This window comes from Mobula hypostoma, chromosome 16 (genome assembly GCF_963921235.1).
Source record: "Mobula hypostoma chromosome 16, sMobHyp1.1, whole genome shotgun sequence".
NCBI lineage: Eukaryota > Metazoa > Chordata > Chondrichthyes > Myliobatiformes > Myliobatidae > Mobula > Mobula hypostoma.
In genome coordinates, this window is record NC_086112.1 from 2,566,883 (window position 1) to 2,590,993 (window position 24,111).

The 24,111-nt window shown below is 41.8% G+C and overlaps 1 protein-coding gene across 1 annotated transcript in view; it reads right to left on the reverse strand.

Annotated features, from left to right (window-relative positions):
- The window catches only part of slf1 (SMC5-SMC6 complex localization factor 1), a 142,102-nt gene that overhangs the window by 102,045 nt on the left and 15,946 nt on the right, over positions 1-24,111 (reverse strand). Inside the window, exons 2-3 of the mRNA XM_063069131.1 lie at positions 10,502-10,615; positions 80-158 (exon numbers count right to left, since the gene is read on the reverse strand). Of these exons, the coding sequence (XP_062925201.1) occupies positions 80-158; positions 10,502-10,615 (193 nt within the window). The remainder of the gene's footprint in view (positions 1-79; positions 159-10,501; positions 10,616-24,111) is intronic.

The following is a 24,111-nucleotide window of genomic DNA, read 5'->3' on the forward strand; positions in this document are numbered from 1 at the left end:
TTGATATACCCATTAAACCATATCCAATAACAATGTTCTCCTATTAAAACAAGCCAAACAATTGGATTGGTCTACTTACCAGCTGCACAAGCTGCTAAAATTTTTTCACTTCGACTTGGTTTTTTTGCTATCATATGAGTGCACTGTTGCTTGTATTCCTATTTTAGGGGAAAATACATTAATTCAAATACTCTATTATTGAAAAAGTGTTTTTAATGATTATGGAGTTTGTGATTCAACCAAAATAACAGATCAACCTTATTCACCATAAAATTTACACGTATTAGGAATTTGCTGTGTTGAGTTGGTGTGATATGCAACAAAAGACAGCATTCAACAATTCTAACAAATTATATGAAACTAAAGTTAAAAGTTTAGTACAAATGTGGGAAGAAATATACATAAATACCAGTATATATTTATAAGGTATGTCAGGGAAGAAGTCTGTGATCCACCTAGAGTTGGGACTTTAAAGATGATCATACATCTGTGAGAACAAGGTACACTAAACCAATCTGGAACCTCAATCTGCCTAAATTACTATTTAAATAATCAATGCATTCAATCTCAATAATGGTCCTAATTCAGTTCCATAAGCAGGAACAAAATTGACCACAGTTAAAAAAAGGCCATTTTTTTAATGTTCTCTTCAGCATCTTAAAGCAGGACGACAGATACACCATGAAGCGATGTCCCTTCACAATGCAGCACAGGCACTCTAGCATATAGAAAAATATGCTAGTGGCTTAAGTTTTCCATCACTAATATATCACTTCCAAGCAAGTACTTATTTGCAGTAATAACAATAACTACTGTTGAACATACAATTATCATTGACAAATATGACAAGTACACAATTTAAGCCTCTTGTGAATTACATAGCACAACTGTCAATGTCAATTATTTCAAATAACATTTTGGTTTCCTGTTTACACATGAGATACAAGACTTCAATAAATCAAATTCATGACCAAATTATACTGGCAGTCAGTTATAAGGTATAATCAGAACAGTCATTGTAACATTACTGCCATTTCAGACAGTTCAAAAGGGGAATTTTACATAAGTATTTCTGCCCAATGCTCAAGAAAACAGATTCTTACATAATACACTTTTTACATTTTAAACAGCCCGAACACCGACTGAAGCAATTAGTTTCAGAGTGAAAATACTGCTGTTAATATTAAAGACAATGATTTTATTTGAATTAGTCAATAGACCATGTGCAGGTGCAAGACAACATCAATACAAGAAGCTACATGTACCTATTTAAAATTCCAAGTTGCATTATTATATAAAACAGAAGTTAACAGCATTCAGCCAGTCACTTCCAGTAAGACGGCAGCGCATTTGGTCACTGCAGCCTCAAGGGGGTCATCAAAAGGTGCTACTGTTCTACCTAAGCTTATTTCTAATGATCGCAAGATCCTGCTATACATTAGGAAGTTGAAGTTTTGCAGGTCTACACTATCAGTAGGTTGCTCACTGGCGAAGGAAATGAAAGAGCTGCGCAACATGCTACTACCTGAATTGATGGAGGCTTACAGTTTCATAACAAGTGGCTTTCTTGGTCACTTTTCTTGTGATCACACGGCCCTTCTGGACAGTGTTAATCTGCTTAGGCTGAGTTTAGGACGATGATGGTGCCTAACGACGACTCCTTCGTTTGCATCTGCGGAAACAGCTCTATTTCTATCTTTAGTATCTTTTTTTTCTTTTCAGGCTTCTTTTGAAGACCCTGACCAGGAGTTACAAGTTGACTTCAGTTCTTTGCAGAAATGGGACCTGCTCTCAGGGTTTCATGACTGGCTGCTTTTTGATATACAAAGGACGCGGTCTAGAAGACTAGCGTGCCTTCAGGGGAGATTTTCATGGTGCTAAAAGTGGGTGGACTCGTGGTCGGTGCCGCCGCCTGGTGCGTCGTGGGAGACAGAAGATCAAAGGCGGAGAGCTGGCTGCGTGCCCAGAGACCTGAGTTCTTTAGGCAAAAAGCTTGGAAAAAGCAACAAAACAGACTTTAACATCATAAATCGGTGAGTTGTTTTGTTTTGTTTCCCCTCTTGCTGTGAAACAGGGACACCTCTCTTTCCCTTGTTAGGGAGAGAGAGTCTGTGGTATGTCGAATTACTGAGTGAACGAGTAGTCTTTGGGGTACTGCAAGTCTGTGTCTTTATTGTTGCTCTGCTGCACGCTTGAGTGCTCGGTGGAGGGTGGCAATGCTTTTTTGCTGGTGGGGGAGAGGTGAGTCATTGCTTTGCTGCTACTTATGTGTGAGAAGGGGGGCTGGGGGGGCTTTGGGGTTCTAACATTTAACTGTCATTAATTCTTTGGGGCACTCCTCTGTTTTCATAGATACTTGCGAAGAAAAAGAATTTCAGGATGTATTTTGTATATATATATCTCTGACATTAAATGTACCTACCTACCTGTTTGGATTTACTTATTTACTGGCTGAAAGCAGGGGCAAATGGCAGGTGAACTACTTGGCTTTGGTTGGAGCAAGGACAAGGCCTCAAGCCAGGTGTACTCTGCAGCCGCCAGGAGAGAGGCATCGAAGTTAGTGCCCTCCACTGGGAGTGGCATGTTGCGATGTCCAGGAGCAGAGGCACTACAGCCCATCCAGTGGTTCGCTCGGCAGCTCTACTGTAGTCGACTGGGGGTTTTTAGGGTCTGGACTATATAAATATATATATTTTTGCAGCTGTATTTTGCTGATGTTTTGTAATTGTTTATCTTGGACTGGGCCTCAAGCTGTGGTGTTGCTTTGAAGGGAGGGGCATTGGGACCCAGTGTGGTATGGTGTTCTAGCTGGAGTCAGTACTGCTCCCTCCCCCTAGTTTGATGAAGCGAGTTTTGGACTCCTTTTTATATGTGACTGCGATACTGTTTGTGCTGGCTATCTTTTTTGTGTGCATTTCGCTGTGTGTGACAAGTAGTATTGTGTTTCACACCTTGAGCCTGAAGTAACACTGTTTCATTTGGCTGTATTCATGCATGGTTGAATGACAATTAAATTTGAAATGAATTGAAATCAGAGCAACAATACTTGAAATCACGCCAAAAATACTGCACATCTTGTTACTGGCATTTCATTTGTGTTACAAGCAAAACCATACAAAGCAAGTGTATCAGTACTAAAGAAGCCTTGAAAAACATCTTATATGACTTTGGCTCTGGAGAAGAAAACATGACTTCTGGTATATCCTCCACTATTTCCCTTTTTATGATCAATGAGGATCGACAAAGCTTTCTTTAAATTCTTCTTTGAATAGTGGGGCAGGCATGGACCTAATGCCTCACTCCTGTCTCTACTTCCATGATCTTTTAATGGTGAAATTCACTTTTTTTTTTAAAGAAAAAATCTGCCTTCAAAAATGTACAAACTGTTATTGTACATCTCCAGATACTGCCACAAACTTTCCACATTCACCTTATCAAGATCCACCTGCAGGATCTTGTGCATTTCAAATCATCGCTGATACCCTAATTCATAAAACTACTGAGTTACAGAACCCGCAACACTACAGCACAATAGAAGTCCTTCGGCTCACGATGTTGTGCAGCCCATTTAGTCAACTCCAAGATCAATTAGCTCTTCCTTCCAATACAGCCTCCATTTCTTTTTTAAATGCTAGCCAACTCTTGAACTCAATCCCTGACTAATGAAGGCCCAAACACCATATGCCTTCTTAACAATCCTATCATCTTTCACAGCAACTTTGAGGAATCTATGGATGTGGACCCCAAAATCCTTCTGTTCCTCCACACTGATAAGAATTCTGCCATTAACTTAGTCGAAAGAGCACAGAGAAAATTTGCAAAGATGTTGCTGGGACCGGAGGATCTGAGTGACAAGGGAAGATTGAATAGGTTAGAACTTTATACCTTGGAACATAAAAGATTGAGACGAGATTTAATAGAGGTATACAAAATTACAAGGGGCATAGAAAGGGTAAATGCAAGCAGGCTTTTTCCACTGAGGTTGGGTGGGACTATAGAACATAGAATGGTACAGCACAGTACAGGCCCTTCAGCCCACAATGTTGTGCTGACCCTTAAACCCTGCCTCCCATATAACCCCCCACCTTAAGTTAGTCCATATACCTGTCTAGTAGCCTCTTAAATTTCATTCGTGTATCTGCCTCCACCACTAACTCAGGCAGTGCATCCCACGCACCAACCACTCTGAGTAAAAAACCTTCCTCTCATATCCCCCTTGAACTTCCCACCCCTTACCGTAAAACTATGTCCTCTTGTATTGAGCAGTGGTGCCCTGGGGAAGAGGCGCTGGCTGTCCACTCTATATATTCCTCTTAATATCTTGTATACCTCTACCATGTCTCCTCTCATCCTCCTTCTCTCCAAAGAGTAAAGCCCTAGCTCCCTTAATCTCTGATCATAATCCATACTTTCTAAACCAGGCAGCATCCTGGTAAATCTCCTCTGTACCCTTTCCAATGTTTCCACATCCTTCCTACAGTGAGGCGACGTGAACTGGACACAGTACTCCAAATGTGGCCGAAACAGAGTTTTATAGAGCTGCATCATTACCTCACGACTCTTAAACTCTATCCCTTAACTTATGAAGGCTAACACCCGATAAGCTTTCTTAACTACCCTATCTACCTGTGATGCCACTTTCAGGGATCTGTGGACATGTACCCCGAGAGCCCACTGCTCCTCCACACAACCGAGTATCCTGCCATTTACTTTGTACTCTGCCTTGGAGTTTGTAATTTCAAAGTGTACTTCTCCGGGTTGAACTCCATCTGCCACTTCTCAGCCCACTGCTGCATCCTATCAATGTCTCTCTGCAATCTTTGACAATCCTCTACACTATCTACAACACCACCAACCTTTGTGTCGTCTGCAAACTTGCCAACCCACCCTTCTACCCCCACATCTAAGTCGTTAATAAAAATCATGAAAAGTATAGGTCCCAGAACAGATCCTTGTGGGACACCACTAGTCACAATCCTCCTGTCTGAATGTACTCCCTCCACCACCACCCTCTGCCTTCTGCAGGCAAGCCAATTCTGAATCCACCTGGCCAAACCTCCCTGGATCCTGTGCCTTCTGACTTTCTGAATAAGCCTACTGTGTGGAACCTTGTCAAATGCCTTACTAAAATCCATATAGATCACATCCACTGCACTACCCTCATCTATATGCCTGGTCACCTCTTCAAAGAACTCTATCAGGCTTGTTAGACATGATCTGCCCTTCACAAAGCCATGCTGACTGTCCCTGATCAGACCAAGATTCTCTAAATGCCCGTGGGCAATGAGGACATAACTATCCTAGCCAGAGGCTCAGCAATCTCTTCCCATGCCTCGTGGAGCAGCCTGGGGAATATTCCGTCAGGCCCCGGGGACTTAACCGTCCTAATGTATTTTAACAACTCCAACACCTCCTCTCCCTTAATATCAACATGCTCCAGAACATCAACCTCACTCATATTGTCCTCACCATCATCAAGTTCCCTCTCATTGGTGAATACCGAAGAGAAGTATTCACTGAGGACCTCGCTCACTTTCACAGCCTCCAGGCACATCTTCCCACCTTTATCTCTAATCGGTCCTACCTTCACTCCTGTCATCCTTTTGTTCTTCACATAATTGAAGAATGCCTTGGGGTTTTCCTTTACCCGACTCACCAAGGCCTTCTCATGCCTCCTTCTTGCTCTCCTTAGCCCCTTAAGCTCCTTTCTTGCTACCCTATCTTCCTCAATAGACCCACAGTTATCATAACACTGCCCTTCTGACAAGCTTTTTCTATTTCCTGTTGTAATTTGTAGTCCACATCACTGCAGCTGTTTGGACGTCTATAAATAACTGCCATTAGGGTCCTTTTACCCCTGCGATTTCTTAGCTCAACCCATAAAGATTCTGCACCTTCCGATCCTATATCACCTCTTTCTAATGATTTAATATCATTTCTTATCAATAAAGCCACGCCTCCCCCTCTGCCTACCTTCCTATCCTTCTGGTACACCGTGTATCCTTGGATGTTCAGCTCCCAGTGACATGCATCCTTTAGCCACGTCTCAGTGATGGCCACAATATCATACCTGCCAATCTGTAGCTGTACGACAAGATCATCCACCTTATTCCTTATGCTGCATGCATTTAAGCATAACACCTTAAGACCAGTATTTGGTACTTTTAGCTTTGATTTCACTGCAACTCATCCCAATGGCTACAAATTTGCCCGATCACCTGCCTGTCTTTCCTGACATCTTTACTGCTCACTATCTTAGATTTATTTCTGTTTTCCCCTTCCTCCGCTCTATCATTCCGGTTCCCATCCCCCTGCCAAATTAGTTTAAACCCTCCCTAACAGCTCTATTAAACCTTCCCGCCAGGATATTGGTCCCCTTTGGGTTCAGGTGTAACCTGTCCCTTTTGAGCAGGTCATACTTCCCCCAGAAGAGATCCCAATGATCCAAGAATCTGAAGCCCTACCCCCTGCACCAGTCTCTCAGCCACGCATTCATTTGCCTGATCCTCTATACCTGACCCAGTTCGTTACCTAATACTAAATCTAGTATGGCATTTCCCCTAGTCGACCTGTCAACATACTTTGATAGGAATCCGGCCTGGACACACTTAAACTCTGCCCCATCTAAACCCTTGGAACTAATCAGGTGCCAATCAATATTAGGGAAGTTAAAGTCACCTGTGATAACAACCCTGTTATTTTTTCACCTTTCCAAAATCTGCCTCCCAATCTGCTCTTCAGTATCTCTGCTGCTACCGGGGGCCTATAGAAAATTCCTAATAGAGTAACCATTCCTTTCCTGTTCCTGACTTCTACCCATACTGACTCAAAAGAGGATCCTGCTACATTACCCACCCTTTCTGTAGCTGTAACAGTATCCCTGACCAGTAATGCCACCCCTCCTCCCCTTTTTCCGCCCTCTCTATCCCTTTTAAAGCACTGAAATCCAGGAATATTGAGAATCCATTCCTGCCCTGGTGCCAGCCAAGTCTCTGTAATGGCGACTACATCATAATTCCATGTATGTATCCAAGCTCTCAGTCCATCACCTTTGTTCCTGATGCTTCTTGCATTGAGGTACACACACATTTCAGCCCTTCTACCTTACTACGTTTACACCGTTTATTCTGCTTCTCTTTCCTCAAAGCCTCTCTATATGTTAGATCTGGCTTTACTCCATGAACTTCTTCCACTGCTCTATCGCTCCAAGTCCCATTCCCCTTGCAAATTAGTTTAAACCCTCCCATACCAGGCTAGCAAACCTACCTGCAAGGATATTGCTCCCCCTCGAGTTCAGGTGCAACCAATCCAATCTGTACAGGTTCCACCTTCCCCAGAAGAGATCCCAATGGTCCAAAAATCTAAAACCTTGCCCCCTGCACCAACTCCTCAGCCACGCATTCAACTGCCATCTCCTCCAATTCTTACCATCACTATCACGTAGCACTGGCAGCAGCTCTGAAAACACCACCCTTGAGGTCCTGTTCTTCAGCTTTCCGCCTAGTTCCCGAAACTCATACTTCAGGACCTCATCCCTCTTCCGGCCTATGTCATTGGTGCCAACATGTATCACAACTTCTGGTTGCTTTCCCTCTCGTATCAGGATGTCTTGCACCCAGTCAGGGACATCTCGGACCCTGGCACCCGGGAGGCAACAAACCATGCAGGTGTCCTTCTCACGTCTACTCCCCGGCTATAGAGTCCCCAATGACGACAGCTCTCCTCTTCTCCATCCCACCCTTCTGTATCACAGGGTCAGACTCAGTGCTGGAGGCCCTGCCACCGTGGCTCACCCCAGTCGGTTGTCCCCGCCAACAGTATGCAGGACGGTAAACTTATTATTCAGGGGAATGGCTACAGGGGTGCTCTGCACTAGCAGTCTATTCACCTTTGCTTTCCCTCCCTCTGACTGTCACCAACGACCTGCTTCCGGCAGCCTAGGTGTGACTACCTTCCTGTAGCTGTCATCTATGACTGCCTCATTCTCCCTTATGAGTCGAAAGTTATCCAGCTGCTGCTCCAGATTCCTTACACGGTCTTCCATATCGCCCACCCGCATGCACTTCTGGCAGATGTGACTGCAGGAGAGGGGAGTTCCCCCAAGAGTGCGACATCTCACATGAGAGGCACGTCACCGTCTCAGGAGGGATTGTAAAGCCTAACTGGGAGCAAGCTTGTCCTCCACCTCTTCTCGTTGAAGCCTCTCAAGTTAAAGCCTCAAAGCTCCACTCCTTCACTGGCCCACTCACTCACTGGTTGCTTTCCACTGTAACCAGAGGTCACAGGTTAAGGGTAAAAGGCAAAAAGTTAAAGGAGACCGTGAAAGGAATCTTCGTCTCTCAGAGGGTCGTGAGAGTGTGAAGCGAATTGCAAGTGCAAGTGGTGCATGCAAGCTCGATTTCAATGCTCAAGTGAAGTTTGTTTCAGTACTGGATGGTAGTGTTATGGCCCTGGTGCAAGTCGATGGGAGCAGGCGGTTTAAATGGTTTCAGCATTGACTAGATAGGCTGAAGGGCCTACTTCTGTGCTGAACTTTTCTATGACTCCATGTTCCTAACATACTTTCCCAAATTCCTGCTTAATAATATTTTCAGTTGTTCAGTCATTTTTGTTTCAATATTTTGCAGCTCTTCCAAAAACAAAGCCACTACCTAAAAAACAAATCATCAGCTGTGCCTGAGTAACTTGTCTTAATACAGTTTTCCCTCCCTATCCGTGAGGGATTGGTTCCCGGACCCCTCGCGGATACCAAAAAACGCAGATGCTCAAGTCCCTTATTCAACCTGTGCGGCGGACCTTAGGACCCAGCGGAACACCGGACCTTATTTAACCTGTCTCAGTGTGGTGGACATTAGGACCCGGCGGCGGAGCTCTGAATCTGCAGTGTTTATGTTCACGAAAATAATCACGATTGCGATTTAAAATAAAGTGGAAATAATAAAGCGATCGGAAAGAGGTGAAACGCCATTGGTCATTGGAAAAGCGTTAGGCTACAGTCGATCAACAATCGGAACAATTTTAAAGGATAAAGTGAGAAAATCCCTGCCCCGATGAAAGCTACAATTATTACTGAGTAACGCAGTGGTTTAATTATTGGGTTTTGGGGTTTTGAGTTTTTGATCCTCCACATCAACCCGGCACGGATGGACAGCACGCCCGGGAGCGGTCTGTCACTGGATCGAACTCGGGAATTTCCATTCCCAAGCCCGGCGCTGAAACATACGTTTCTTAAGTGTTTTATATGCGTAGAAGGGTGAAATATATACTATATACTAGACAAACGTTTGACTAACTGACGCTAAATAATACCTGATGTACCTGTTCCAACTTACTTAGTAAGAGAACTTCGTTTTTTTTCAATCCCAATCCACGATAATCTACACACATCCTCCCATATACTTAAAATCATCTCTAGATTACTTATAATACCCAATACAGTGTAAATGTTAAGTAAAATAGTTGTTATACTACATTGTTTAGGGAATAATGACAAGAAAAAAAAAGTCTGTACATGTTCAAACAACAAGTGCTGGAAGAGCACTTGTGGGTTTTCTCGATTCGTGGTTGCTTGAATTCGTGCATGTGGAACTCGCGGATAAGGAGGGCCAACTGTATCTCCAATCACCTTGGTTGAATGACATATCATACACGGTGGAAAGTAACCATGACATCAGCACATTATAAAGATTAATACTTCAGTGCATCAAGGCAAAAAGCTGCACTGTTTAAAGAGTCAGCTTTTAGTCAGCAGAAGATGGAAAATTTCGATAAAGACTGAAACTTGATTAATTTGGTACTTCTCATTTGTTCTTAGTGAAACAGGAGTTGCTTTTTTTTTAAACATTTCGACAAGCCATCCACTAGATGCAAAATACTGAAAATATCCAAAGAAAATGACCAATGGCTAAACAAATAAGAATAAAAATAAACAAGTGTAGGTTCTGGAAATCTGAAATAAAAGAAAAACTACTCAAGATACTCAGAAAACGTTTCTCTTCCCACATACATGAATTATATTGAGAAGCATGAATTAATATTTCTTGGCAAAGTCCAGTCATATTGCTTACATCCCAACCAAGTTTGTTTTTAACCAAATAAATTACATGAATTTAACAGTCATTACAGTTTGAACATGAAAACCCCAACATGTTGCCTTTTAGAATTCTGATATTCTACCCCATACAGGTTCCAAGACATCTTGAGAGGTGGAACTGATGTTTGCTCTGTAACCTGTCACCATTTCAGAGGAAGAGAAAGGATCACTCTATGCTTGTGAGCAAGTTAAAGGGGATTTGCAGTGAGGAAGCACCAGGGATTGCTAAAGTGATAATGATAAGAATATGGAAGGGGGCACAGAAATTCCAGAGGCAAAATGCTAGGAAATACAAGAAGCAATCATGGAAAGTTAGAAGTCACATTGACTGACCTGTAGGAAAATGGGCACATTGGACTTTGCAGCAGCCCAGTTAATATCTATTTAGTTTATCAATTTGAGACTTACATGTTCATGAAAATAATCACAGTCAAGTTGATTCAGCAATTTGATAAGTTCCTCCTTTTCAGGCTGTTTGAACCCAGTTAACTGTATTATAGGTTTCTGTACCAGTCCAGCCATCTGCAAAAGAAGAATAAGATCTCATTCGTATTTTGCAAATAGTTCAGTAGTTCGATTTAATATCAAAGAATGTATGCAATATACAACCTGAAATTTTTTTTCTTCGCAGACATTCACAAAAACAGAACAGTACCCTAAAGAATGAGTGACAGTAAAAGCTCCCCTACTCTTCCCCCAACGCACAAGCAGCATCAAAGCATCGACCCTCCCCCACTTAGTTCAGCAAAAAAAAGCATCAAAACTTCCTACATAAAAAACTAAGGCACATGACCCATCAACCTCTTCACATATTGGTGAAGAAAAAGCATAGCTTCTCATCAGGAATAGCTGAGAACCACTGCTCTAATGAGCCACATATAGTTCTCATTACAGTATTAACACAAGATTCAAAAATCACATCCCATTCAAAATGTTTTACACCCATTATCTACCAATAATCAAATATCTCTTTTGTACAGTCCATCAAACAAGTCTTTAATAGCAATTAAATATATTAACTGTTGTCCAGCAAGGCCCTAAGTCTTATCATAGTATAGTCTCAGGATATAAAATAAATTGGAATAAAAGTGAAATTTTACCTCTAGGTACGAGGAGACTATGCCCAATATCAATATGGCACTCAGTTTAGATGGGTTAAATTCAACATGAAATATCTGGGGATTAAGTTTAATCGTAACTTGGATGACCTTTATAAACTTAATTATCTCCCTTTGCCGCGGAATGTCGAGGAGGACCTATGTTGTTGGATAAACCTTTCCATCACACTGATGGGCAGGGTAAACTGTATAAAAATGAAGATATTGCCAAGACTTCAGTATTTTTTTTCAGTCTTTACCTATCCTATTATCCAATAATTTTTTTAAGATTCTCAATGGACATATTCATCTATTTTTGTGGTCGGGTAAAATATCTAGAACCTCCAGGGAAAAATTGACCTGGGACTATAAATTGGGAGGGTTAAAATTACCAGATTTTAAAAAATATTATTTAGTTGCACAAGCACGTTTTATTGCTTTTTTTGATGAGACAACTATTCCTTCTTGGGTTATAATTGGCTTACATATGGTGGGAGAAGAGATGGCAAAAGAATTTATGTATAAATGGGACTCCAAATTAATTAAAAAGAAAACAAATAATCCTCTACTGAGACATGTAATTTATATCTGGGAAAAAATTAAACAATTTATGGGTCTAAAAAAAGGAATATCCTCAAAGACGCCTCTATCTCAGAACAGATTAATACCCATGACTCTGAGTAATAAATTTCTAGTCACCTGGTATCAACACGGTATCAGGTGCATTGAAGATTGTTATCATCAGCAGAAGCAATTAGCAGAAGCAATTTATGTCTTTTGAGGGACTTGAAAATAAATATAATTTATTTAATAACACATTCTTCTGCTGTCTCCAATTACGATCTTTTTTGAGGGACTGTTTGGGTCCATCACAGGCCCTACAAGGTGCTCAGACACGGAGATTCTAATTCGAAAGGGGAATACAACTAAACTTATTTCTAATATGTATTCTTTATTCCAAGACCAATGCCCAAAGCTTTGTATATACAGATCAAGGGAGAGATGGGAGTAGGATTTGGGCATTGTAATTGATCATCAATGTTGCGCACATCTATGTTTGGATCGTGTTACCACTCTTATCAACTCTGGATACAGAATGATACATTTCTATTTATCCATTTATTTATTTATTTATTTACTTACTTTTTTTTTACACACCAGTTGCATCTCACACCTGAAAAATACATAAAAATAAACCAGAAATTTCTGACAAGTGTTTCAGGTGTGGCATTGATGTTGGTACCTTTTTGCAGTCCACCTGGCTATGCACGAAACTGAGATCTTTTCGGATAGATCTGGGGGAGGTACTGGGAAAGATTCTGGGGATGGATTTCCCTCTAGACCCAGAATTGTTTCTTCTGGGGAACTCGGCAGTTTTGAAAGTTAACCTCCCCAGGAATAAATCCAAATTTATTAAAATTGCGTTGTCAGTAGCCAGGAAATGCATAGCAGTAACATGGAAATCCAATTCTCTTGTACATATTGATCGTTGGAATAAAGAAATGCAAAGTTGTATACCCCTTGAGAAGATTACTTATACCCTTAGGAATGGATACACTATGTTCATTGAGATTTGACAGCCATATTTGGATTACTTAAATGCCCAGATTTTTTAATCTATTTTAATTTTTTTTTAATTAATATATCCCTTTTTATAAGCTAGTTTCTTTAATTTGTATTTTAAACTGACTCTGAGAGCTGGATGCCTACTCTTCTTTTTCTTTTCTTTTTTCTTCTCTTTCTTTCCTCTGCCTTTTATGTTTTTTTTCCCCTCCTTTTCTCTAAATGTGGGGAGATGGTGTTGGGATAGGCATTCTTTTTTTTCTCTCGGACTTAATGTATTTGAATTAATTTTTTTCCAATATGTATTAATTGAGTCCTTATATTTCTTCTTTTAAAAATTAAATAAAATATTTAAAGTATATTAACTGTTAACATACATTGGAGCTGCAGCAGTGCACAGATTCAGCCCAAATATTGAAAAACCATCACTGAAAATAAGTTCAGATTAAGATCAAATCCAAATGAAGACTTAACCATGAAGACAACACATGTTAAATTCAGTGTAACACACATAAAGTGCTAGAGGAACTTAGCAGGTCAGGCAGCATCTATGGAAAGGAATAAAGAATAAACGTTTCGGGCCAAGATCCTTCATCAGGAATGGAAAGGAAGGGGGAAAATCTAGAATAAGGTGTGTGGGAGGGGGAGAATTACAAGCTAGAAGGTGATATGTGAAGCTAGGTAAGGGCCAAAGAACTGAGAAGCTGCGAGTTGACAGGTGAAAAAGGTAAAGGGCTGAAGAAGAAGGAATGTGATAGAGGAGAGAGGGAACGAAGAGGGACACCAGAGGGAGGGAACTGGCAGGTGAGGGGAAGTAAAGGGGTAAGAGGGGAGCTAGATTGGGGAAATGAAAAAGAAAGTAGGGGGAGAAATTACCATAAATTAGAGAAATCGATGTTCATGCTGTCAGATTTGAATCTATATTCATTACATTGATACCCAGGATGCTGATGTATTTCACTGAACACTGGGGTAATAGGTGAATAGAATTTGAAAAAAGGCACAACTTATGGACATGAAGCAGCAAGGAAAATATGGAAATCAGAGATTGGAAATAACTAAGTACTAATAAAGATGACAGAGCCAAGCATTACATGGTATTTTACAGTAGGGCAGCATAGTGGCATAGTCTCACAGTCTCACAATTGCCATCTCACTGCTTCAGTCCAGTCACCCACATTCAATCCTGACCTACTCACACAAAATGCTGGAGGAACTCAGCAGGCCAGGCAGCATCTATGGAAGAAAGTACAGTCATCGTTTCGGGCCTAAACTCTTTGGCAGGACTGGAGTAAAAGCTGAGGAGTAGATTTGAAAGGTGGGGAAGAGGAGAAAGGGAGAAAGAAATGCCAGGCAATAGGTGAAACTTGGGAGGGGAGTGATGAAGCAAAGAGCTAGGAAGTTGATCGTGAAAGATAGAAGGCCATGGAAGAAAGAAGAAAGAAGAAAGGTGGTAGGGAGGGGAGGTGCACCAGAGAGAAGTGATGGGCAGGCAAGGAGACAACATGAGAGAAGAACAAGGGGATGGGAAGCAGTGAAGGGGGGGGGGCTGGGGTGGGGTGAAGGCATTACCAGAAGTTTGAGAAATCTATATTCATGCCATCAGGTTGGAGGCTACCCAAACAGAATATAGGGTATTGTTCCTCCAACCTAAGTGTGGCCTTATCCAGGCAGTGGAGGAGGCCATGGATGGACATATCAGAATGGGAATGGGAAGTAGAACCTGGTATGGAAGTTGTCCTGTCCAAGACCAAAAGAAGCTGCAGAAGATCGTGAACACAGCCCAGCACAACACACAAATCAATCTTCCGTCCTTGGACTCATTTTACACCGCATGCTGTCGGAGCAGTGCTGACAGGATAGTCAAGGACACGACCCACCCAGCCAACACACTTTTCGTCCCTCTTTCCTCTGGGAGAAGGCTCAAGAGCTTGAAGACTCATACGGCCAGATTTGGGAACAGCTTCTTTCCAACTGTGATAAGACTGCTGAACGGATCCTGACTGGGATCTGGGCCGTACCCTCCAAATATCTGGACCTGCCTCTCGGTTTTTTTGCACTACCTTACTTTCCATTTTTCTATTTTCTATTTATGATTTATAATTTAAATTTTTAATATTTACTATCGATTTGTACTCCAGGGAGCGCGAAGTGCAGAATCAAATATCGCTGTGATGATTGTACGCTCAAGTATCAATTGTCTGGCAACAATAAAGTAATGTAAATAGGTGGCCACCGGGAGTTCCCACTTGTTCTGGGTTGTTCAACTGCATCTCTTCTATTTCATGTACGTCTGTTCTTACCCCATCCTCCCGCCACACTACCAAGGATAGTGTTCCTCTTGTCCTCACCTATCACCCCACCAGTCACCATATCCAGCACATAATTCTCCAAAACTTCTGCCACATCCAACCGGATCCCACCACCAAGCACATCTTTCCCTCCTCCCCAATTTCTGCTTGCTGCAGGGATTGCTCCCTACGCAACTCCCTTGTCCATTTGTTGCTCCCCACTGATCTCCCTCCTGGCACCTATTCTTGCAAGCGGAACAAGTGCTTCTCCTGCCCCAACACTTCCTCCATCACTACCATTTAGCACCCCAAACAGTCCTTCCAGGTGAGGCAACACTTCACCTGTGAGTCTCTTGGGGTCATATACTATGTTTGGTGCTCCAGGTATGGCCTCTTGTATATCAGTGAAACCCAACGCAGATTGGGAGACTGCTTTGCCGAGCATCTGCACTCCGTCCGCCAGAACAAGCGGGATCTCCCAGTAGCCACCTGTTTTAATTCGATTTCCCATTTCCATTCTGATATGTCCATCCATGGCCTCCTCCACTGCCGGGATAAGGCCATACTTTGGTTGGAGGAACAACACCTTGTATTCCATTTGGGTAGCCTCGAACCTGATGGCATGAACATCGATTTCTCAAACTTCTAGTGATGCCCCTACCACCGCCCCCCCCTCACCATTTCCCATCTCCTTGTCCCCCTCTCATGTTATTTTCTTGCCAGCCCATCGCCTCCCTCTGGCACTCCTCCCCCCCCCTTCTTCTTTCTTTTCTCCCATGGCCTTCTGTTTCTTTCACCAATCAAATTCCCAGCTCTTTGCTTTATTTCTTCCCCCCCCCGACAAAGTTTCACCGATCACCTGATGTTTCTCTCTCCCCTCCCCCTACCTTTCAAATCTACTCTTCAGTCTTTGTTCTGCAGTCCTGCCGAAACATCCATTGTGCTTTTTCTCCCCCACAGATGTTCTCTGGCCTGTTGAGTTCCTCCAACATTTTGTGTGTGTTGCTCAGATTTCAAGCATCTGCAGACTTTCTCTTGTTTGTGATTCAATCCTGACCTCAGGCATTATCAGTGTTTAAATTTCAGTTTATTCATATGCATAAAGAGATGCAGTGAAACACCTCCAGCAGCGCAGGCATATAGTATTATAAGCAGCATTCACAAGAAAAAAAAATAATACAGGACTATTTATAAAAAAGAAAACAACTAGAACAAAAATATGTCCACTTCAGTGCAAAGTGCTCAATGTTGATAAACTGCTTTAGCTTTCCTGTATTCTCCGTCATCAACAGCGCCTCCGCTAGGAGCTCTGGTCTTCTCTATTATCTCAAAGATGTGCAAGCTAGTATGCTCATTTGTCATTGCAGATAGTCCCAAATGTGTTGGCAAGTAATAGAGTATGGAAGCAGTTGACTGGAATATGGGATTAGTGTAAATTGGTGCTTTGTGGTCAGCACAGATGAAGTGAGCCAAATGGAATGTTTCTATTTGAACTGTTACATAATACTCCAACTTCACTTGCCTCGTCACTGACCTGTTCCTACATCCATAGGTCCAAGAGATAGAGGAGCAGAATTAGGCCATTTGGCCCATTGAGCCTGCTCTGCCAATCATGGCTGATCCTTTTCCCCCCTTCTCAGCACCACTCATTGGCCTTCTCTCCACAATCTTTGATGCTGTGTCCAATCAAGAACCTATCAAGCTCTGCTTTAACTACAGCCAACCACCTGACCTCCACAGCTGCCTGTGGTAATAAATTCCACAAATTCACCACAGTCTGGCTAAAAGAATTTCTCCGCACCTCTGTTTTAAATGGATGCCCCTTTATCCTGAGGCTGTGCCTTCTTATCCTAGACTCCCCCACCATGGGAAACATCCTTTCCACATCTACTTTGTCTAGGCTTTTCAACATTCAAAAGGTTTCAATGAGATTCCCCTTATCCTTTTAACTTCCACAAGTACAAACCAAGAGCTATCAAACATTCCTCGTATGACACCCTTTTAATCCCTGGAATCATCCTTGTGAACCTCCTCTGAACCCTCTCTAATGCCGGCACGTCTTTTCTCAGATGAGAAGCCCAAAACTGTTCACAATACTCAAGATGAGGCCTCACCAGTGCCTTATAAAGCCTCAGCATCACATCCCAGTTCTTGTATTCTATACCTCTCGAGATGAATGCTGATATTGCATTTGCCTACCTCACCACCGACTCTACCTGTAAGTTAACCTTTAGGGTGTTCTGCACAAGGACTCCCAAGTCCCTTTGCATCTCAGATTTTGGATTTTCTCCCCATTTAGAAAATAGTCTGCACATTTGTTTCTTCTACCAAAGAGCATGACCATGCATTTTCCAACATTGTATTTCATTTGCCACTTTCTTGCCCATTCTCCTAATCTGTCTGACCTTCTGCAGTCCACATGTTTCCTCAACACTCTCTGCCCCAAAACCAATCCTTGAATCACCTGCAAACTTGGCACAAAGCCATCTATTCCATCATCTAAATCACTGACATATAGCATGAAAAGAAGCGGTCCCAACACCGTCCCCTGTGAAACACCACTAGTCACTGACAGCCAACTGGAAAAGAATCCTTTTATTCCCACTCACTGCCTCCTACCAATCAGCCAATGCTCTAAACATACTAGTAACTTTCTTGTAATACCATGGGCTCTTAACTTGGTAAGCAGCCTCATGTGTGGCACCTAGTTAAAGGCAATCTGAAAATCCAAATGTACAACATCCTCTGCATGCCCTTTATCTATCCTTGTGCAAGCTCCTCAAAGAATTCCAACAGGTTCATCAGGCAAGACTTCCCCTTTTTTTTTGAACACACTTCAAAAAGCCTTTACTATCCACTTTGATATTGGTTGCTAGCTTCCCTTAAAATTTCCTCTTTTCCCTCCTAATGATTCTTTTAGTTGCTCTCTGTAGGGTTTAAAAAGCTTCCTAAGCTTCTGTCTTTCCACCAAGTTTTGCTTTATTGTATGCCCTCTCTTTTGCTTTTACGTTAGATTTGACTTCACTTATCAGCATGGTTGTACTATTTTGCCATTTGAATATTTCTTTGTTTTTGGAATACATCTATCCTGCACCTTCCTCATTTTTCCCCCAGAAGCTCGCACCGTTGCTGCTCTGCTGTCATCCCTGCCAGCATCTCTTTCCAATTTACTTTGGCCAACTCCTCTCTCATAGCACTGTAATTTCCTTTACTCCACTGAAATACTGCTATGTGAGACTTTACTTTCTCTCTATCAAATTTCAAGTTGAACTTAATCATTTTGTGATCGTTGTCTCCTAAGGTTCTTTTACCTTAAGCTCTCTAATTACCTCCGGTTCATTACATAACAATCAATCCGGTATAGTTCATTCTGTAGTAGGCTCAATGACAAACTGCTCTAAAAAGCCATCTCATAGGCATTCAACGAACTCACTCTCTTGGGATCTATTTCCAACCTGATTTTCCCAAACGACCAGCATGTTGAAATTTCCATGACTATCAAAACATTGCCCTTTTGAAATGCCTTTTCTATTTCCTGTTGTAATCTGTGGTCCACATCCCAGCTACTGTTGGGAGCTGCATATAACTGCCATCAGGGTTCTTTTACCCTTGCAGTTTCTTAACTCAACCCACAAGGGTTCAACGTTTTTCGATCCTATGTCACATCCTTCTACTGATTTGATGTCACTTTTTTACCAGCAGAGCCACACCACCCCCTCTACCTACTTTCCTATCCCTCTGATACAACGTGGAACCTTGGATATTTAGCTCTCAACTACAACCATCCTCCAGCCACAATTCAGTGATGGCCACAACATCATACCTGACAATCTGTAACAGTGCAATAAAATCATCCACGTTATTTTTTATACTCCATGCGTTGAGATACAACAATGGTACGTACAGTATTTGCTACCACTTTTTGATTTTGCATCCCTAATGCACTGATACACACCCTGCTGCTGCAATTATGTCCTATCTCCTGTCGGCCCTTCCTGACAGTTTGACTGCGCGTTACCTTTGCTTTTTTTACATCCATCCTATTATGAGTCCCTTCATTCTGGTTCCCACACCCCTGCCAAATTAGTTTAACCCCTCCCCATCCGCTCTAACAAACCTGTTCATGGAAAAAATCGGTTCCCCTCAATTTTCCTCCTGAACACTGACAGAAAAAAGGTATCCAAAAAGGGAGACAAAAACCTTCAGAAACTATGACTAGCATGGACAAGAAAGAAGCATTTGCCAATGGCATCCGTTAAAAATGTTGAGTGGCTGATTCTTTCAGAAATTCTGACTGTCACCAATATTTGCTTTCAGGCAATTCCATTTACTGCCAGCAAATTGATTCACCACAGCCTTTCAAAACACTAGCGTAGCTTTCAGTCATTTGAAGAAGAGTACTCAAAGAACATGACTGATAAGAAATACTCTGTTAACAGCAAGCAATGTTTGCCATTTTGCATATACCTCAGCAATTTGGACTATCTACAGTAAGCATACCAAGGCACTAGAAATTCACCACCATCGCTGCCTCCACAAAATCACTGAGGCCCAAGTTACACTAAGCTCATCTCCATTGGATAGGCATGTCACACCTTGAGATCAACAGGGCTTTTGCTGGGAGTTAGTTTTCTCCATTATGGCAAAGATGTACAAGTTAGTACAGTAGTTTTATTGGCCACAGTAAATGACTGACAGCAAACTGTCAAAACAGATAATTTATACAGCATCCTTTCATGAAAAGAGATTACTCAATAGAAAAAGTGGGGAAAAAAATCAATTGATATAATTGGGCACCATAATAACATAGTGATTAGAGCGAAACTATTACAGCTTGGGACATCAGAGTTCAGAGTTCCAATCCTCATGTCATCTGTTAGGAGCCTGTATGTCTTCCCTATGGAATGTGTGGGTTTTCTCCAGATCCTCTAGCTTCCTCTCACAATCTAAAGACATACCAGTCGTAGGTTAATTGGTCACTGTAAATTGTCCGACGATTAACTGGGGTTCAATCGGGGGTTGTTGGGCAGTGCAGCTCGAAGGGCCAGAAGGGCCTGTTTCATGCTCTATCGCTAAATAAATGAATAAATTTTAAAACTCTCCTTAATTTTGGGAACCTCTGGTTCAAAGTGGAGAACAACTAACTGAGATGGCATTGAAAACCTCAAATCCACACATCAGGCATGTACGGAAACCTTGCATAAATAGCAGAAAGGCCATACCTCTCTTCACAAACCATTTTCCTGCCCAATATATCAGAACTGAAAATGAAAGATAATTTTTTTTTTTTAAAGATGAAGTTAGATCAAGCTGACAAAGCTACTGTGGTGGATGATTGCAGATTTTCAACAGACATTTGTTAAACGTCTACTGAAGCCCATCAGTCCTTATGGGACATTGGTTACTGACAAAAGCTCGCCAGAGTCCTCAGTCCTGTGTTGGTCTTTCAAGGTTTCCCAGGTGTACCCCATCTTCTTGGTGTACCCTTCCTCTCCCAGGGCTGAGGACTTTGGTGGTTCTGTTGATGTTTCTGTAGTACTGGGTTTTTAAATAAAATGTGATTGCTAACCTCATGTCCAACACACCTCCTTTCATAGCTGGGCTTGGGACCGTCCATGGCAGAGTTATTTGTTTAAGTGCCACACCATAAATTCAAAGGTTAATTTTTTTTAACCAAAGAACGTATGCAGTTTACAACTCTGAGATTCTTGTTCTCCAGATAGCCACAGAACAAAGAAAACTCTAAGTCAGATTCAAAGAGGAACAGGAAACCCCCCACACAAAAAAGAACAGCGACACGATCATCAACCTCCCCAACCACCTGTCCCCTGCACAAAACAAAAGAACATCAGCCCCAAATGCCCCTCCCCAATCCTCCAACTTCCCACTAATTTCTGCTCTATTATATCTTTGGCTTTTATGTTGGCTTTGACTTCCCTTGTTAGCCATGAACGGTAGCACCTGCAAGGGTTCCTGCTCAGGATACGAGCGAAGGCCAATGGCAGATCCGGCAGGTTCAGTAACTGAACTTATGACGGACAAGGTGGATGAGCTAGGACCTCAAATGTCAACAGCTATAGTATAGGCGGATGAACACTTGGGAAGAGAAATGGCAATTTCTTTAGTTCACCCAACGGTGGGCAATAGTAAACCACCGCTGCTATTTGCGAAGAAAACCATGGCCAAACTCACAAAATGTATCATACAACAACAGCGTCAAAAGGATCTTCAAGACAACTCTGAACACGTTTCCCTCGGTAGGGTTGATTCTGGCCAGCAGAGGATCCCCGACCATCATCAAGCTACTGCTCATAAAATTCAAGTAACACAAAAGAAAATTATTGTCACTTGGAATGTAAGAACCCTATATCAAGCAGGAAGATTGGACAATGTGATAAATGAAATGGAAAGACTAAAGATTAACATCATGGGAATTAGCAAAGTTTGTTGGATAGGTGCTGGAACATAGCAGATTAGAAATAAAACACTAGTTTATTCTTGTGGAACATCCTGTACTAATGGAGTAGTAATTCTTATGGATGAAAACATGGCAAGAAGTGTTTTAGGACATTGGGCAATATCGGAAAGCGTACTCCTTGTTAGATTCAGAGGACAACCATTTGATTTAGCAATTATACAGGTATATGCACCAACAACAGATGGAACAAATGAGGATATAGATAAATTCTATGAAGAGCTTGAACAAGCAAAGAATGGATACAAATCTCAAGATATTGTCATTGTCATGGGAGATCTAAAGCTAAAGTAGGACAAGGTGCTGATGGAAATACCATAGGAAAATTTGGACTAGGGGAAAGAAATGGGTAGAATGGTGCAAGATGAATAATCAGGTCATTATGAATACCTACTTTAAAAACCATCCAACACACTTGTGGACCTGGAAAAGTCCAGGTGATAACACTAAAAATCAAACTGACTTTACTGCTATAAACCAAAGATTTAGAAATTTTGGTTTCAATGCAAAACGTATCCAGGTGCAGAATGCAATAGTGACCATAACCCAGTAGTATGTCATGTAAAAGTAAAACTTAAAAAACTAAAGAAGCAAAAACCTGAACAATCCCTTGACTACTTGCAATTAAAGAAGAAAACTTAAGACAAAAATTCACAATTGAAGTAAGGAGTAGATTTCAAAGTCTAGAAATAGAATCTGTTGAAGATGATAGCAATCATAGAAATGAAATTTAACTCTCTAAAGGATGACTTCGTAGAATCAGCAAAGTCAGTAATTCCTAAAAAAGAAAAAAAGCACAAAGAATAAATGGATGACAGATGAAATCAAAAATGTAATGGAAGGAAGGAAGAAGGAAGAAGGCAAATCCTATAGAATACAAGCCCTCAGATAAAAAAGTTAAAAGCTTCTGTCAAAAAGCCAAAGAAGAATGGTTAAACCAGGAATGAGAGCAAATAGAAAGAATCCCTATTACTGATCCAAAAAGGTTACATCAACAAATCAAGAATATCACTGGTAAAGAGCTCCCCTGTTCTTCCAGTGGATGTTTGAAAGCAAAGGAAGGTACCATTATCATGGAAAAAGGTGAGATTATGAACAGATGGACTGAGTATATTCGCAGGAATTGTTTGAAGACAATCGAGGTGAAAAACCAGAAATTAAGAAAAACATTGAAGGTCCAAGTATTTTAAAATCTGAAGTTTGTAATGCATTAAGATGAAGAAAGAAAAGGCAGCAGGTCCTGATGAATTAGTAATAGAACAAATTATCGCCCTTGAAAATAATGGAATTGAAAAACTTACTGATTTAATCAATGACATTTATGAGACAGGAATAATACCAGAAGAGATGAAAAAAAAATCAGTATTTATCACTCTTAGAACATAGAATAGTACAGCACAGTACAGGCCCTTCGGCACACAATGTTGTGTCGACCCTTAAAGCCTACCTCCCATATAACCCCCGACCTTAAATTCCTCCATATACATGTCTAGTAGTCTCTTAAATTTCACTAGTGTATCTGCCTCCACCACTGACTCAGGCAAGCATTCCACACACCAACCACTCTCTGAGTAAAAAACCTTCCTTTGATATCCCCCTTGAACTTCCCACCCCTTACCTTAAAGCCATGTCCTCTTGTACTGAGCAGTGGTGCCCTGGGGAAGAGGCGCTGGCTGTCCACTCTATCAATTCCTCTTAATATCTTGTATACCTCTATCATGTCTCCTCTCATCCTCCTTCTCTCCAGAGAGTAAAACCCTAGCTCCCTTAATCTCTGATCATAATGCATACTCTCTAAACCAGGCAGCATCCTGGTAAATCTCCCCTATACCCTTTCCAATGCTTCCACATCCCTCCTATAGTGAGGCGACCAGAACTGGACACAGTACTCCAAGTGTGGCCTAACCAGAGTTTTATAGAGCTGCATCATTACATCGCGACTCTTCAACTCTATCCCTCGACTTTTAACACCCCATAAACTTTCTTAACTACCCTATCCACCTGTGAGGTAACTTTCAGGGATCTGTGGACATGTACCCCCAGATCCCTCTGCTCCTCCACACTACCAAGTATCCTGCCATTTACAAACGTTTGTACTTTGTACTCTGCCTTGGAGTTTGTCCTTCCAAAGTGTACCACCTCACACTTCTCAGGGTTGAACTCCATCTGCCACTTCTCAGCCCACTTCTGCATCCTATCAATGTCTCTCTGCAATCTTTGACGATCCTCTACACTATCTACAACACCACCAACCTTTGTGTCGTCTGGAAACTTGCCAACCCACCCTTCTACCCCCACATCCAGGTCGTTAATAAAAATCACAAAAAGTAGAGGTCCCAAAACAGATCCTTGTGGGACACTAGTCACAATCCTCCAATCTGAATGTACTCCCTCTACCACCACCCTCTGCCTTCTGCAGGCAAGCCAATTCTGAATCCATCTGGCCAAACCTCCCTGGATCCCATGCCTTCTGACTTTCTGAATAAGCCTACCGTGTGGAACCTTGTTAAATGTCTTACTAAAATCCATATAGATCACATCCACTGCACTACCCTCATCTATATGCCTGGTCACCTCCCTCAAAGAACTCTT